General features: G+C 48.5%; 1 protein-coding gene across 1 annotated transcript in view; it reads right to left on the bottom strand.

Moving 5' to 3' along the window:
• Positions 1-18,200, bottom strand: part of CACNA1A (calcium channel, voltage-dependent, P/Q type, alpha 1A subunit) — a 209,890-nt gene that overhangs the window by 35,348 nt on the left and 156,342 nt on the right. Inside the window, exons 23-29 of the mRNA XM_012728946.1 lie at positions 15,639-15,698; positions 14,980-15,086; positions 6,792-6,891; positions 5,774-5,934; positions 4,309-4,446; positions 2,579-2,780; positions 551-715 (exon numbers count right to left, since the gene is read on the bottom strand). Coding sequence (XP_012584400.1) covers positions 551-715; positions 2,579-2,780; positions 4,309-4,446; positions 5,774-5,934; positions 6,792-6,891; positions 14,980-15,086; positions 15,639-15,698 — 933 coding nt within the window. The remainder of the gene's footprint in view (positions 1-550; positions 716-2,578; positions 2,781-4,308; positions 4,447-5,773; positions 5,935-6,791; positions 6,892-14,979; positions 15,087-15,638; positions 15,699-18,200) is intronic.

Here is an 18,200-nt window from a genome sequence, read left to right as displayed (position 1 = left end):
CCCCCGGAAAGGGGAGGAAGGTGCTATTATGCTCATTTCCACTTTATTGATAGGAAAACTGAGACCCAGGAAGTCATTGGTGAGTTAAATGGAAGAGCTGGGTGAGCCCAGGTCTTTCATCTCCAAACCACATGGTGAAGGTTCTGCTGTCTCATGCCTCATTTCAATCATCGGACACTGGAGACCCCTTGTTCCCACTGAGCCAGGCTATGGCCAAACCTCAGGGATTCAAGGGTGACTAGGGTTTGTCTGGTCCCTTGGCATTCAAAGGCTGATGGGAGACTGGCAGCCACACAGATGTTGTGGCATGTCAGACAAACTTTCCATGCTTGCACAAGTGAGAAGCTGGGTCACCCTCGGGAGGTCAGGACGACTGCCTGGAGGAACGGGTCTGCGATCCTGTGATGGAGCTGGTCAGGCAGAATGAGGAACCAGTGTGTGAGGCAGAGAGAAAAGCTGCAGGGAAGGTGTGGTGGTGGCAGAGAGGTGGTTGGGGAGCCTGCAGCAGAGAGCGGGCATGCGGGGGTGCTAAGAAGCGCTGGGGACTCACCTTCATCATGAGCACAATGGTGTTGAGTGCAATCATGGCCATGATGGTGTACTCAAAAGGTGGTGACACCACGAACTGCCACATCCGGTACTGGAAGCTCTGCTTGTTCTGAGGCATGTGTCGGGTCAGTGGTTTGGCGCTGATGGCAAAATCGATGCAGGCTCTCTGTGGGAGAGGGACTGGCAGTGTGAGGGTCAGAGGCAGCAGCGAGATGGCTGACAGCACCCCACAGCTAACTCCATGTGGCTCTCCTGCATATCTGTTTGAATTTCTACCCCTCGTGCCCCAAGTCAGGATTCCTGACTGCCCACAGGCCCCTCACCATGATGACTTTCTTTCCCAACAGCTTCTTCTCCCCTCTGCCAAACATCCTGCTGACATTTCCCCCATCTGTTTGCTGAATCCTCTTTGCAAACAGAAAGTGGTACCATCAAAGCTCCACTTTGCAGATGAGGAAAACGAGGGTTCTGAGAGGTTAAGACACTTGTTTGAGAAGGCAACCCAAGTCTCACTTTGAAGCCTAACTACTCTTGTTATTTACTTACATCTTTCACATCCTTGTTTAGTCCCCAGAAAATTCCCACCATCAATTTACCCATGAATCATCACCGTAGTCCCTTGTGCTTTCCTCTCCCATTTAAAAAAAAAAAGATTTATTATTTATGCATACAAGAACTAGGTACAGATCAGAGGTGGGAGGTGGGTGAGAAGATTCACCAGAGACAGATTGGGGAGCAGAACAGGCAGATCCACTGCTGAGGGGAGCATTGGGCAAGACAGGAGAGGTCTGCTGCACCATGTGGGTCACCTCCTTGGCCAGGGATCGAACTCGTGCTGCAGTGGCTACAGAGAGCTTCATAGTGCTGTGCTTTAACCCACTGCACTACCAGGGAGGCCTCTTCTCTCCCATTTTGATTACTTTTCCTCACTCTCCTTAGCAAAATGTCTCTGATTTATGGTTGCTTGCTAATTTTGTTAATTACTAGTATTATTGTTATTTTTTCTTCCTGTTCTCTTATTTTGTTCTCCTATAGTCTCCTATAAGTGAAACCATTCAATATTTTTTCTTTTTCCTTCTGGCTTATTTCACTGAGCATGATCCCTTCTAGATCCATCCATGTTGCTGTAAATGGCATAAGTTTATCTTTGACTGCTGAGTAGTATTCCATTGTGTGTGTATCACATCTTCTTGATCCAGTTATCTATTTTTATTTTTGGGCATTTGGGTTGTTTCCATATCTTACCTATTATAAATAGTGCTGCAATAAACATAGGGGTGCACGTATCTTTTTGAATTAATGTTTTTGTGTCCTTTGGGTCACAAAAGAACTGACGAGTTCGATCCCCAGCCAGGGAGGTGACCCACATGGCACGGCAGACCTCTCCTGTCTTGCCCACTGCTTTCCTCAGCAGTGGATTTGCCTGTTCTGCTCCCCACTCTGTCACCGGTGAATCCTCTCACCGCCACCTCCCCACCAACTCTGACCTATACCCAGTTCTTGATCCCTAGGAGTGGAATTGCTGGGTCATATGGTAGCTCCATTTTCCTATTCCACTGACATCACACATGGATGTGTGACTTGCTCTTAGTAAAGAGATATGAACAGAAGTGACATGTCACTTTGGGCATAGGCTGTCAAGTCTGGACCATGGTTTGCCACAGTGTCTTTTTGATCTCAAGTAGCTCAGAAGGGAACCAGAATAAAAGTGACATGGACCGGAGCCCCTGGGACATGTAGTATGAGCAAGAAATCAGTTGCTTTGTGGCTACCTGGCATTGAGAAATTTGGAATGTTTGTTATTGTAGTATAACCTAGTCTAAATGGACTAAAACCTCTGGGAACTCCATGAAGAGCTGCCTGGCAGAGTGAATTTTGCTTGGAGACTACCTCCAGAGAATACCTCCCTCTCCAGATGTCCCCAGAAACTGGTTCGTGTGTGTGAGTGTGTGCATGTGTGTGTGTGTGTGTGTGTGTGTATGGTGTGAGGGACAGTATTAAAACAGTGGATAAAACTGGCAGGCTGTACCTCATTTTTCTCCAGACTGTACTCCTCCATCATCTTGTCTCCTTGTTCCTGGAAGGTGATGATGATCAAGGCCACAAAAATATTGACGAAGAAGAAGGGGAACACGACGAAATAGACAACGTAGAAGATGGACATCTCCATGCGGTAGCCAGGGCTGGGCCCTTGGTTCTCAAAAGTGGCATCCACAGAGTGCTTGAGGACCCTGTGAGAGGAGGGAAAGTGGCCAGGGGAACAGGAAAAAGGGACACATTATGAGGAAAAGGAAAAGAAGCAGTCATTGTTTCCTGACTCCACACACCATGTTTACCTTATGAAGTCATGAACCTTCCTGCTTCCTTTGTCTGTGGGGAGTACTGACAACAAAATTGCTAACTTTTACCACCATTATCAAGAGCCTCTGAGCCAGAAATGATGCTCAATGTTTTTTTTAATTTCTCCAGACACCCTCTCAGGGAAATTATTAATGGTACCAGTTTGCACACAAGGAAACTGAGGTTCAGGTAAGGCCACATAGGATTTGCAATCAAGTCTGTGGTGGCAGGTGGGAGTGAGTAGGCATCATGGAGGCAGGTGTCCGTCGTGCCAGCAGTGTTGAAGCACAGGCGGTGGTGGGAGTTGCGGAGTTTCTGTGGGGATGCAGCACATGCAGTCCGGTGTGCAGGGCCTGGACAGTCGCACAGGTCATGCACTGCTCAAGGGCTCTGTGTCTGAAGGATGCCACACATAATGCAGACACGATAGGTTTGTGTATTCATGATGATAACATTTTTTGGCAGCCAGCCATAAAGTGGCTTCTTCAAACGAAATTATTAAGTAGATTGCAATGATTTTCTGACAGATGGAAAGAAAGTCTGTTGAGGAAGGGGTGTCTTTAAAAAATTCACTCTAAGGTGCCTTATGGGCTAGCACAGGCTGCATGTGTGTGGGTACTGCGTGTGTGTGTGGGTGAAGAGAGAGGGACGGCAGGTCATGTTTGCTGAGAGCGCAACAGAGGTGAGAATGATGGAGGACATGCTAGGAGGTGCCATGCCAAACCCTGGCATTTCTGAAACCTCTGGGAGGAGGACTGAAGTGAGGAGAGTGAGGATTCTGTTTTGGGCACAAACTAAGGTGGACCAAGCCTAGCAGTAATTGCAATAAATAATTTACTGCAAAGAAAAATGAGAGTTAAAAGGTCATGAAACCTCTGGGAGGAGGACTGAAGTGAGGAGAGTGAGGATTCTGTTTTGGGCACAAATTAAGGTGGACCAAGCCTAGCAGTAATTGCAATAAATAATTTACTGCAAAGAAAAATGAGAGTTAAAAGGTCATGAAGAGCAAGATGTCAAGCATTTAAATAAAGACAGGGCTTGTCCTAGACTGGCATGGCACACTGTCTCACCCTAGCTCTGCTCCCATGTGGGCATAAATGGTCCCATGGGCAACAACCTTGGAAATGCCAGCTCTACACTTCCAACTTGGAGATTCTCATTCACCAGCAGAGGAAGGGTTAAACTTCTGCAGCCTGGAAACAGCCCATCCTGGGAGCATGCAGCCCAGACACTCAGGGCTGGCAAGCCAAGCAATGCCAGAATCCAGCCCTATACGCTACATGCATGGAAGTTATCATGTCTAGCAGGGTGCCCGTCTCAGGAAGCCAGGAGCGAACCCCTCCTCTCCTGGACCTTTCTCAGCAGTGCTGCTGAGACCTTTGCTATTCCCACTTCCTGGAGCCCTATGTATCTACTTACTGTGGCCAGCCTTCTCCTGTGGACACAGTGAAGAGGGTCAGCAGTGCCCACAGAACATTGTCATAGTGGAACTCATACTTCTTCCACTCTCGATCCCGTGCTTTCACTTCGTTCTTCTCGTAGAGGAGGTACTTGCCACTGCCACAGGAAATGGGGATTGTTAGTACCTGCAGGAAGGGCTTCTAGACACTCGTCTTTGCCCACTGCAGACAGAAGGAGGAGGGAGGAGTCACCTGTCCACACTGCTTCCCCAAGAAGTGAATACCTCCTGTTCTCCTTGGGGTGTATGTGCGCATCCAGTTCCCATGGTCCCACACCTAGAGGATCGCCTGAATCTAATACTCTTCCACTGTGAATACTTCTAGCCCTGAGATTGAGAGCCTTAGACTTGAGGGGTTAAAACAGGGATATCTCTGGGTTTTCAGGCCAAAGAGGGCACCGAAGCTTCATTTTAGGGCAGGAAACAATGCCAGAGCTCTAACTAGATACTTGGGATCCTTCCAATCTCTGGAAATAGCCACCAAAATAACAGCACAGTTCACCACGACTTAAGACTTTATAGTAGCAACGCTAAAGGTATTTAGCAAGAATGCCTGTTTGGTGCAAATCTCAACTGCTTCCCTGGGCTGAGCTCAGGGATGACCCAAAGACGGGAGAACTTCAGGTCCATCATCCCTTATCTACAATTCTAAAGCCCAAAAAAGTTTTGAAAAATCAAACGTTGTTTCTTGTGTGATCCACAAGCTAATGATAGTTTTTTACATTCTTAAATGGTCAAGAACATGGCCAAAGAGTGCTTTCACAAGTGACAACTCTATGGCATTTTAGTTTCCAGAAATAAAGTTTTATTGGGACAAAGTCACACCCACCGGCCTGTTGCCTTTGCATTAAATTGGCAGCAATGAGAGGCTAAGATAGGGACTGTACGGCCCACACCACTAAAATAATTAGTTTGGTCCTCGACAGAAAAAGTTTGCCCATCTCTGTTCTAAAACATTTGGCAACAGAACCTGACCCTGTGGCGTTTAAGCCTCTTTATACTTGTTATTTACCCTGTTTGGTGCAAACAGCAGACACGTTGCATGTTTCACAGCAGACACGTTCATGATCACAAGGCTGCTACATCTCTTATCCGGGACATATAATACAGTTTGCCCAAGATCTCAAAAAATGCTGAATTTGAAACACAATTGCCTGTGAAGGTTTCAGATAAGGGAATGTGGGTGCGGATTGACAATCCCACTTGACAAAAAAGGTGACTGATGAGGAAAGCAGCCAGCTCACCCGCATATCCTGATATGGCGAGCGGTGGCTCCAATTGTAAAGTGGCTTTAAGCCAGACCCAAGTCAGCTGCAATAGGGTGACACCCCCAAAGCCCAACGGCCCAGTTTCCAAGTGCAGGTGATTGATGCCTCTGGCCTCCTACCCAGCCACAACAGGATGCCAAGGAGAATCAAGACCCACCGACAGTCTTTCTCAAACTCCTTGGACTCATCAGTGCAGTGGAAGAACTTCCCCTTGAAGAGCTGCACGGCCACCACAGCAAAGATGAACATGAACAGCATGTAGACGATGAGGATGTTGAAGACGTTCTTGAGTGAGTTCACCACGCAGTCAAACACGGCCTGGCGGGCAGGGTTGAGAGAAGTGTGAGGAGTGGCCCAGCCCCCTCCTCCCGCAGCCCATAACACCAAAGTGATGCCATTATGCCCATTGCACAGACAAGGACATAAGCTAAGTCACCCAGGGAAGGTCACACAGTCTGGAGAAGTTGTGAGGCTGGCCTCAGTATTTTCCATGCATCTAAAATCCCAGTGGTCAACCGCTGGGGAATTTTGCTTTCTATTATCAGTGGGTTCTTGACAAACTTGACATTGCATCCCCTTTTAAAATACTCACTTAATTATAAAATAGGTGACTTGTTTTAAGAACTTTTAAATAAGTTGGAATCAGGTGGTCCTCAGGGATAGCATAAGTTGAGAACGAGCATTTAAATGACTAGGCTTGTTTTGTTCCTTTTTTTTCTTGAATGAGAAGCTTTGGGAAGATGCTATTTTGTTATTTTGGAATAGGAGTTATTGGAGCCTAGAAAAGGTAGGCAAAAACAAAAAGCAAACAAGCAAACAAACAAACAAAAAACCCCAAAGGTTCTGGGGGATCAGAACAAAGGTTCTGGGGGTCAGAAACACAGAAGCAGTTTCCATGTCCTGCTGTCCAGAGTAGGGTATGTTCTGCTTTAGTCATATGATGCTTTCATGTGATTTAAGAAAAGGGATCGCGACCTCTAGACACTTTAGCTATTGGAAAATTGTCACCATATACAGATTTTGTTAGTGCAACACACTTTGCTGCCATCTGCTGGAAGTTGTAATAATGTGCATCCACATATGGTATCAGCACCCCTCTCAATGTGGTATCCTTGCTGCTGTGTGCAACCTGCTCAACTGTACATGGCAACCCTGTCCCCCTATCCCAATCTCACCTTGAGCTTTGGCAACCGCTTGATGGTTTTAAGAGGTCGTAGCACCCGGAGGACGCGGAGGGATTTAATTGTGTTGATGTCTTTTCCTTTGCTATTGCCACTGTGGAGGAATGTTGGGGTGGGGAGAAGGGAAGAGAGGGAGCAGAGGTCAGGTTGTGTGATGGCTGGCTTGAAGCTCTATGGACTCCACCCTCCTAGGCCTCGGGGTATGGCACGAACCTGGCTTTGCCCTGTTCTTACAGCAGAAGAATAGTTAGCTACCAGCTATATTTGGGCCTGGGAGCCGGTGAGATGATAGGTTTGGTCTCGAGACTTGCTGAGCACCCTCTACCACCTGGCTGACAGCTACCTTGGTGGGTGACCCTCAGATATGGTTAGGGGAGCTGGCTGCCCTCAGTGTACTCTTTGGAGATGGTTGTGGCAGGGTCTTAAAAAGTAGGATTTCCTCCACCTTTCTAACAGGATTCAGGAAATTCTTAAAGTGATCCTTAGCCCAAGAGTCCCCCCTCCACCAACATCCCCTGAGTTCAGAGGAGAAGAAAGAACCAGGCACCCGGATGCTGATTTTGAGCCACTGCTTCATTCTTCCAGAATGTCTTAGCCCACCTTTTCAGAAAACTGCACAGAGGTTCAGTCTGGAATCTATGGGGACCTGAGCCTCAACCATGAAGGCCATGGGGGCACCATGATACCCTTGGTCAACCATGATTCAGGCCCCAAAGAGGTCATTGCATCAAAGGCTGGCAGTTAATGGACTCACCACCCACCCAGAAGTCCAAGCCAGAAACCTGAAAGTCAAGTTCAAATTCCTGTGTCCCATCCCACTCGTAATAGGCCACCTTCATGAACATCTTCCTCTTCCCCTAGCTACCATCTTATGTTCCACTCCATTATCCACATCCTAATGCCCCTCTTACCCCACTCCTCCTATCTGTCTTCTTCCATCTCTTTTGTAACATATAGTCAAAGTTCAATGATGGTGTCACTCTCCTGTTCAGTATCTCTGAATCTTAGAAACACACGTGAACTTCTAGCACAGCGTTCAAGTCTCTTGAAATCTAGCCCAACTTACCTTTCCTTGTGCATTCACTGATTACTACATATCCCAGTCACACTCCTTTGTCTGCTTTTGCCACACTGTTCTTGCTGCTAGCTATGCTCTTCCCTGCACCTCTACTCACACAACTCCTCAGCCCTCAGAATCCAAGGTGATGCCCTTCAGCCCACAGCCTCCCCCACAGCCCCTGGGCTCTGCCAGACCATACTGATGTTCCAGAATCAAGGCTTCTGACTTTTGATAGAAAACTGAAAGGCTTCAACAGTGACTTCAATGCGTTCATTTTCCCATTCATCTTGGTCACATGCCTGGACGCATGTGACTGGGTCTATCTGGGAGTTCTTTGGGGTCTCCTAACAAACATCTCCCTATCGTTACCTCCTGGCTTGTAAGTAGAGCTGCCCGAAATACCCATCCTAGTGTGTGTGAGTAGGTTGATTCCAAAACACCCTTTGTGCCATTTGCCTTTTAAGTGACTAAAGAAATCAGGCACAGCTATGCCACAAAATCCAGTAGCCTGAACATGACTTTATTTTCTTTCTTAAACCAAAGTTAGTATTACTGTCTCAAGGCTGTGCCCCCAGTGAATGAGACACATATCAGAAGAATCACTGAGGTGATTTTAGGCAGAGCAGGGACGCAGAATTAAATAACTAGATGAATGAGGAAGCCAGCTATTCTTCTTCAAGCACCTTTTGGGACTTATGGCTTGGTGGGCGTGGAAGATTCTGATATGTGTTAATAAGTTGTTAGCCCCTCCCTTGTGCAAACTAATTTCCTTTTTAACAAGAACCCAGCTTGAATGTAAGAAGCTGCAATGCAACTGTTTCATTCCTGTTTAATCTGCATTTGTAGCAGTCAACAATACTGGGTGTAAAGGGTGCTCTAAGCTTTCCCAGCAGGACAAAAAGGAAGCTTAGACTAGGTGTGAGTAGGAAAAAACAAAGCAACAAAACACTGAGCAAGTGGGCATGGAGGTTGTACGTGGAAGTAGCTACATTTCCACCTGCAGACAGTGACATGGGAACGTATCTCCCAGGACACGTGTGGTCCTCTGAAGATGACCCATCCCTGGGGGGCTCCTTCTGCAGCCTGAGAGCTGAGAAACAGCCCTGCTCAGTGAGGCACCATGTAGATGCCCCATGGGGGTTACTTTCTCATCTCAGAGCTCAAGTCCCAGCTGTTGGGGCTGCCCATTCCTTCCATCGGGGTGCTGGATACTCATTCCTCTGAGTGTCATTCCATGCCACCCAGCTCGTATCTCCTGTTAAGCCAGAGGGCCCTCTCCTCATGCCATTTCTGTTCTCTGCCAAGAAATGGGCTATTGGCAGGTCATAGTAGGAGGCAGTGGCCAAGACCCCTCGGGCTCCTCCTCTTGGGGGGAGCAGGACGAGAGGGCTGTAGTCACTGCAAGCGGCAGGACAGCTGCAAGGACACAGGTTCAGAACCGACGTGGCTGCACCAGGGCATGGAGGACAAGAACGAGAGACGGAATGAGAGCGAGAGCGAGAGAAAGAGAGAGAGAGAAAAGGAGAGAGAGAGAGAGAGAGACACTTTACCGTGTACTGCTCCTGGTGAGGTGGCGTCGGAAGGAGAGACAGATCGTAAGCGCCTCAGAAGAAAGAACACAGAACACACACACATACACGCATGCACGTGTGGGCACACCCGCCCTGTCCAGGCACTGGGGGGGGGTAGCCTCAGGCTTGTGGCCCTGGCTGGCATCCATCCTTCCATCTGGAAGTCCCCCCATTCAGTCACCCTGCCTTCAGCAGGCCCTTGGCACTGCCCAACACCACCACGAAAGCCAAATGTCCAAGTAGCAGGACAGCCACCGTCGTCCACTACTGCAGGTGACTCAGTGCTGAAGCTCACTGCCAAGAACTGGAGAAACCAGCCTTTCCTCCAGAGGTGCAGGAAGTTTTTAAAATGTCTTACAAGCTCTGGAGTTGGGGGGTGTGGATCTGGGTTTGAATCTCAGGTTGGCTTCTAATTACGATCCTCATCTAGCAAACAGATCTTACGATTCTGATGGTCTATAAACCACGGCCATGACCTTGGTTTCGTTCACTTGTTGTGAAGGAGGGGCAGGTTGGCAAAGGGTTCCAACTCGGGAGGTGACTAGGGAATGACTTGAAAGAGGCAAAGCTCTTGGCATTTGGTGGCAGCCCCTTGCACAACTTGTCTCATTACACTTACCCTCCAGCAGTGGCTGGCAGTCAAGGTGGTAGAACTTGACTTCCAACAGGGTGCTGAAGCTTGGGCAGACCCTCTATGGACTTTGCCATCCACCAAGCCTTTGGAAATTAGTGATATTTTTAAAAAACAGAGGGTATCCCTGATGGCACAGGGGTTAAGGTCTCAGCACTATGAAGCTGCCCATAGCCCACTGCAGCACAAGTTCGGTGCCCGGCCACGGAGCTGACCCACATGGCACAGTAGATCTCTCTTGACCTGCCTGCTGCTCCCCTCAGCAGTGTATTTCAGTAGATCTGCCTGCTCTGCTTTCCACTCTGTCTCTAGTGAATCCTCTCACCACCCACACCTCTGACCTACACTCCAGTTCTTGTATGCATAAATAAACAAAATCTTAAAAAAAAAAAAGACACAGAGTGGTGTCAATACTTACAAGTATTCACACAGGACTTTCTTTCCCCGTCTCCCTCTCCCCTAGCTCAGTGATTCTCAGAGCTCTGTGTCTGGGAATAATGAATAGTGTACATTCTTCTTCAGACATCGAGGGTCTTTGAATGAGTGTGCTTTTTGTCTCACTTGCTGACTTTATGTGCCCTTTGCCAGTCTTTGGGAAGATGGCACCATTAATCCACTTTCCAGGTGAGGCTGAGGCTCAGAGTGGGAGAGCAACTCAAGGTCACATAGCTAAGTGGCAGACTGAGATTCAAGCCCAGGTGCACTTATCCGTATAATCTCGATTCCATTTCATCACATGGGAGAAAAGGAATACCTTCAGCAGGAGGGGCTTTGAGGGCGGGGAATTTAAAAAACATGGCTGCCGAGGGCTCCTTCTTTGGCTTTCTGGCAGCTAGGCTCCCGAGCACGCAGGAGCCCCGGGCGGAGCATGCCTGCCCTGACAGACAAGTAGCAGTGCCAGATGGACTCTTGGCAGTGAGGCAGGGTCGCCAGTTCCCCTACTGGCTGCCCTGTTGCATGGCACAGAGCGTGAGATGTGAGATGGCTCATGGAACAGTGCGTTAATGGTAGGTCACGGATGTGGCACAGTCAGTCAGTGGGTGGAGGGACACACAGACATCCGGGGGAGGTGCAGGTGGAGGGGAGAAACACATCATTTAGAGGATTCACAGGGATTGTTCCCATATCCCAGATGGGGGCACAGTCACACCAGCAGAATCCTTGCCTCCATCTCCAAAAGCCAGAACAGCAAGATTCCTTCTTACAAGGAAGAGAACCACTGTGGGTTCCCTTCCCTTAGATTTTGGGCTCTGCCTTGAGGAATTCTGCCAACTGGTGAAAGTCTCCAAGATCTGGACTGGGGGACGAGCAGCAACCCCAAGATTTGACCAGCTGAGCCCAATCTTAGTGGTCTTGCTAAGACTCACTGCCCCCCACAATCCCTCTGAGCCTCATTTTCTCCATTGTCAGAATTGGAACATAAAACAACTCCCCACACACAGGGTTACCATGAAGCTTAAATAAAGGGAAGCTGTTACTGTTATTGCCACCAGGTCAGGTTATTCTATTTTATGGAGAACAGAGGTATAAGAGCAGCCAAGGGAGTGACTTCATCTAGAGAGAAACCAGAATTGTGGGGACCTTTCTTAAAACATTAAGTTTCATTTAACACATGTTGGGGTCCCAGCTTTGTCTACATGGAAACAGGCTTACAGGAGAGATAAAGTAAGTTAAAAAACTGGAAAGGAAGAAGGAAAGGCCTCTGGGATTGGGTGCTCAGGCAGAGACCCGCAGAGTACCCCTTACTTCTGCCAAGGTGACAGCTGATTGCTCACAGGAAAATGACAATATGCAAAGTCCCCTGAGCAGGAGACCTTCTCTGGCAAAAGAGGCTATGACCCTACATCAATTTGGGAAGCTTCTGAAGCTTTTCCTGGGAAAAAGTAGCAGCTTAAAGGCCCCTCTGGTTTTCAGCAGTTTGGCTTCCGGGCATGCAGGCACAGCTTGATCAAGGTGCGTGGCCAGCTGTGCAGGCTTATAGCTTTATTCTGGGGAAGGCGTTACAGGGTTTGGTGAGCTCTTGATGGCAAGGTGGGGCAGGGGGCTCTGGGCAGGGCAGAGTCTCAGTCTCTTCACCTGTCCCCAGGCCTGCCATGACACCAGAGCCATGGCCGCTCCCACAAGCCATGTGGGTAGCCAACACTTGCCATGTGTTGGCTTACAGGCTGGCCATTAACAAGTCCTTATCTGGACTTTTTCCTTGCATAGTAACTAAAAACAACAACAACAACCAAACAACCATTTTCAAAATGGGATGCTCAAGGGCATGGATGGGCTGGCTCTAAGCCCACAGCGACATCATGGTCCCATGCTAAAGGCTGACTCTACGAGCACACGGCTGCACTGGCTGCACTTCCATGCGGCAGAGGCTTATGTCGAACACCCTTGTATACCTTTGTACTTCAAAAGTAAACTTAAACATTAATACAAAACAATCTGGGGCAGATCTTTTTGCAATACCAAGAAGTATTCTGCTGGTCAGCATTTGGTGGAGAACTAATTTTGTTTTTGTAGGTTAGATTTGCATAAAGTAGAGCCTAATTGCAGCCACAGGGAGGCTGTATATTGCAAACTGCACCCAGTTACGGTCATGGCAAAGACTTGTTGCTTGGTCTTTCTTATGCTGGACCTTCTCCAAACCATGAGGAGCACCTTGGGGGTTGGTATGGAGCAGGACAGCAGTGTGACCCCTTCCTTTGACAGAGGTCTGGAGGAAAGTCTCCGGGTTGAGTTGATGGACACTGGACAAGTCTATCATACATGAGACATGTCGAGGAAGGGGAAACCTAACACTCATACTACAGCCAGCCAAGGTGAGGGACTGTGTTTGGACAGATGGATGGAGCCGATAGGTGCCCCCAACCTCCTGAGCCATTGGGGTGTCTTCTGGGCAGAAGTTATTCCCTGGGAGGGCCTGAGGGAGTGTGGGAGGGCTTGCCCTCCGACATCACAAAGGCCACCTCTGGTCAGCACACAGTGGGACCACGTTCCCGGCACCAAAGCTGGCAGGTCTGCCTGTCCCAGGCACACAGCCCAGGTGAGGTGGAGGATCACGCCACGTCACCAAAAGGTCTGAGCCCAGGCGGTAGAGACACAGGGAGGGGATGCAGGAACAAGGAAAGACAGTAGAAGAGGGAGTCAGAGAGAGGAAGGGAAGGAAAGAACAGAAAGAAAAGACACAGGAGAAAGGGAGGGAAGGGAATTTGGGATGGATTCATTCCTGGCTGATGGTGGCAGAATGTCTGGATCTTCAGAATTTTTCTCAGATCCAGCACAGTGCCTACCTGATACCTTGCTGAAGCTGCTCATGTAGCTGGTAGTGGAGGGAGAAGTGTGTTTCGTTGCATTCTTGTGCACACTGTTTTGTTTTCACTTTTTTTTTTAACTGGTGTAACAAACTATCCTGTTTGTATTTTCACTTTTCCCCCAGATTCCAGTGAAGTCAATCCCCACCCCCCATTTTATTTTTTTCTCAGCTTTTTCTTTTGGAGATTTCTGTTTACATTCTCTGCCCATTTATCCATTGAGGTTTAATGTTTCTTATTGATTTGTAATTACTCTTCATATATAAAAATAATCGACTCCTTGTCTTATTTGTGGTAATCCTGTCCCTCTAATTTTCTGTGCATTCCGCTTTATTTTTTAAAACCTACAGAACATTTTTTTCCCTAGAGAACGTCTTAAAAAAACATAGCTATGTTTTTTTTTTAAAGCAATCTGTTCCCTCACTCTAAAACTCAAATTTTCAATTATTTAAAACAGTAGGAGGGAGGGAAGGTGGGAGAGAGGGAGAAAAAGAAAAGGAGAGAGAGTGGAATAAAAGAGAGCAGAGACAGAAAGATAAAGAGAGAGAGCAAAAGATAAAGAGAAGAGGATGGGACATCTGGCCAGAATCAGTAATACATGGTACATCTCCACCAACTTAGAGGCATTCAGAAACTGGAAATTTCTTGCTCTTTTCCTACCATGGGACCTTGTTGCACACCCAGAGATGACACTGAGAGTAGTCCCTTTATCTCTCAAGTTGGAAACAGGCCATACCCTGGCCTTCTGACAAAGCAGACTGACATTGTTTGGTTGATGGGAGGGCGTTCAGGGGCCCCTGAGGAGGTTGAGGGAGCCCTGCAGAGACAGGGCGAGTTGGGTCAGAATTTCTGAGACTTTCCTTGGGAAAAGGATCCATGGTGATGGGAATAATCAGGGCCCCCAAGGTTTGTTTCTGGATTAGGGATTTATTAGGATTTTCACTCCCACCCAAATGTCTGTGGCTTGAAGAACATTCTGTTAAGTTTACTCCCAGGGCCGTAAGTGTTAATAATGGCTCAGTCCTTGGGTGCCATCTTGTAGTGGTCGCCCACAATTCAGGTGCCATATTGGAATGAATGCTCAGTCCTTTGAAACTGATCTGGAATGGCTGCACACAGCTCGGGGTCGTATGGCGATGCATGGACTTTCAGAGGACAGTGTCCTAAGACTGCCAGGAGAAGTGAAAAAGACACACCAAGAAAGTCACCAGATCTACAACTATGGGTTCCTCAGACACAGGATGGGAGAATTCTCATGCACATCCATTCCCGATTGTCTTTTTAGGGGCTTCCCAAAGAGACAGCAGCTCGGGTGGAGTCTGAAGTGCAAGAGGAAGATGAGATGTCCTGGTGGGGCTAATCTACTGAAGACAGCACAGCAAGGAGTTGGTGAGGTGGTTGTATGAGGAGGTGGAAGGCAGGTCCCTTCTTCCTCCATGGTGGACATCATGCAAAAGCCAATCGAAGCTCCCTGTGCTGACATGCTGACACCTCCCACTGCCCCAGAGCTCTCTGCCCCATCTCTACATCCGAGAACATGTCTCTTCATCCAATCAGTGACCTTAGGCTGGCAGAGGGTGGGTGAGGGAAGTGGAGGTCTCTACAGAAGACTTACGTGAAGGCAAAGGCCACCAGAGCCCCACTGACCACTATGAAGTCGAGAATGTTCCAGAGGTCACGGAAGTAGGCACCCTGGTGCAGGACAAGCCCCAGGTCGATCATCTGCAGGAGAAGAGATAGTGTTCAGTTCCCTCATCCCCAGGCTGTGGAGAAGCACCTATCCCTTCAGCCTGGGGCAGTGGGGAGTGGTGAAGTCATGGGATCATCACATCCTGCAAGGATGGAACAGTGGCCAGAGGGCCTGGGGGAGCGAGGAGCTCCGTCTAGCAACCTCCTCACTTCATGAGGGGCATTGCCAGTTCTTAGGCCCAAACTTTGGGGTTTCTTTGACTCCTCTTGATCTCACCTCTAGATCCATTCACAAACTTAGTTGGTTTTGCCTTCCAAATCTTTCAAAATTTTATTCACTTCTCACCACTTTCTCTTGTCTCCTGAGTTTGCAGACTCCTAATTCTCGTGGCTCCTTCCTCCCTTACCCTCCTAAGTCTGTCCTCCACATAGAGGCCAGAGGGCGCCAGTGAACAACGGAGACAGTTTGAATGTCCCTGCTCTGCTCACAACTCTCCATGGTTCCTACCTCACTTTTAGTTATAGTCAAGCCTACTCCATGGATCCCCAAGAATTCCTTGGAGCACTGACTTTTTCAGGACTCACCTTGATCACCATCTCAAAGGTAAAAACACCTGTAAAAACGTAGTCAAAATATCGCAGGACCTGGAGGGAATCAAAGCAAGGAGGTAACAGATTATTGACTTGCTTCAGCAAAGTCTCCAAGGAACAGGTTCTCCAGCCACAAGAGGAAACACTGGCTGTTCTGCACCTTTGGCCGGGTGTGTATTGCACAAGGACACCTCCCACTGTCTGTGTAGACTTTTGGTTATAAACAGAACTTTCCAGCAGATGGCAGCAAAGTCCTAACCAAGATCAAGTAGGATTTGCTTGTCAACCAAACTGCAGGTTTCCTTTCTTAATAGTCTGTAACTACTAGAGGGAAGGGCCCCAGGGAAGTTTAGGGTTGGTAAGGGGTTTTACATCCAGTACTCTTCACCTGCTGGGTTTCCTAGGCAAGAGATCACTTCCAGGTGGTGTTTCCTAAACATGAGCAAGGTGCTTCTTAATTGCACTGTGAACCTTGCCCTCGTTGGCAGGATCTCATTAGGGGCTTGTTTCTTGACCTTCCTACTGCCTGACGTGGGCCTTTTTTGGCCCGGACAGGCAATGAGCAACGTGTGCAGTTTGGTCATTCCACTGCACATGTCTAGTGACGAGGCTTTGTGGACATGAGCATGTTGCCACAGTGCCTGGCACGTGGCAGGCACAGGGGCCAACTCCATCAAACAGGTACTTGCAGAGGAGGGCTGATACAGACTTGGCCAGCAGGGGCCAGGTCATGGCCTTTCTCTGCTCAAGAACCCTCCTTGGCTCCCATTTTACTCCAGGTAAACGCTGAAGTCTTTCCCGTGACACCCCCCTCCCAAGAACCCGCACCATCTGCCAGGCCATCCCCTTGCCTTCACCGCCTCAGGCTCTCCACTCCTGATGACTCTGTGCCTGTTGCCCTGAGCGTCCTTGCCTCAGAATCTGCATAGGCTGCACCTTCTGCGTGGAGTGCTCTTCACAGGTCTCACCTGATCCCCTTTCTCCTCCCTTATGGACTAGTTCAAATGTCACTTTCTTAAGGATGCCTTCCCTGACTCCCTGACCACTTGCTTAATGTACTTCCTTACCAATCCTACCCTCCACCCCTTGGCACAAACTCTTAATCATCTGGTTGCCCACTCGCCTCCTCCACCAATGCCTCCCCCCACCAGGAGGGCAGGGATGCTTGTTTGCCTCTGTGGTGTCCCATAAGACAGGGCTACTCATACAGTAGGTGCTCCAGAAATATTTGTGGAATGAAGCAAGAGTGAGCCATCTGTACCAGGTCCTGCAGGACCTGACCTCCGCACCCGGTGTGGTCATGGCTCACGTGCCTGTTATGTGTGGCATTTAAAAGGTCATCAGGGACCAGGGAGGCCAGGACACTGGCTTCCTGCTACCGGGTGGTAGGTTGGGTAGGGGAGACGGTGGGAGAGAATTTTTGGTGCACTAGGCAAGGGGAACAGCCTGCCGAAAGCCTGGTGCTCTTGTGAGCACTAGGAAGGTGAGCACTACCTCATAGCCTGCCCGTGGTCAATGTTTAGCTCCATAACTGGCATTTAATAGTTGTTCATTAAATAATACTAAATAAAGCAATGGATGGACAGGATGGAGGAAAGGAGGCATGGAGGAAGAGCAATGAGGTGCTTAGGTGCATCAAGTTCTGGGGAGCTGAATATATTGGGCAAGAGGAAATGAAAAGACCCAATAGATGATGTTCAACCACATTTAATAGGCAATTTCCTGTGGCTCAGCAGGGTCCCCAAGGGTCTGGTTCTTGTTTGTCACAGGGAAATGCAAATCCACCTCCTAACAAGATAACAGTCATCATCTACCAGGTCACCTCAGGGAAAGTGCAGCCAGCACCAAGCGTTAGCCCATCTGTGGAGCAATGGCAGTCCTGGCTACTGCTGGCGTGAGTGTCATTGTGCAGTCCGATAATCATTTTGACCACATTCAAATTCTATCATCCAGAAACTCCATTTCTGGTTTTATACTGTGGAGAGAGTCAGGCACCCGTCAGGTGCATGGTGGTGATGACAGCCTTCTAGACCGGAAAGGATCTAAATGCCCATCAATAAGACGACAGATGAATCAGGCCATGCCCTGGAATATTAAACAGTAATGCAAAGGAATGACCACCACTATAGCACAATACATGTTCATTTCACACCAACAAAATGCTGGCTGAAGAGTAAGGCACAGCGTTAATAACGTGCTTAGTGTTAGAAACAGGCAAACATAAATCGTGGTGTTTTAGGACGCAGCTAGGAAAATGACCAAGGTTAAGAAATTCATTCCAGGCTTTGAGTCTCAGTTACCCCTAGGAGAGGGCTTTCATGCTTAGAGCTATTGTCTGGGACATAAGCTTTCCTACAGGTGCTGCCCTGTGCCTGGCAGGATGAGCAGAACCCCTCTCCCCCACCCCGACTCCCCAAGTCACTATACGTGTAAATGTACTTTTAAAACAGTGACAAATGAATGGTGAGTGTTTTACCCACATTTTGCAGTCAGATTCCAATTCAGTGAATAACAAGAACCCAGGAGAGGGGCCCTATGGGGCTCAGTGTTGTTGCA

The sequence above is a fragment of the Condylura cristata genome, unplaced genomic scaffold, assembly GCF_000260355.1.
Source record: "Condylura cristata isolate star-nosed mole 26May11 unplaced genomic scaffold, ConCri1.0 scaffold00024, whole genome shotgun sequence".
NCBI classification, from domain to species: Eukaryota; Metazoa; Chordata; class Mammalia; order Eulipotyphla; family Talpidae; genus Condylura; species Condylura cristata.
This window is presented reverse-complemented; position numbering and strand designations above follow the sequence as displayed.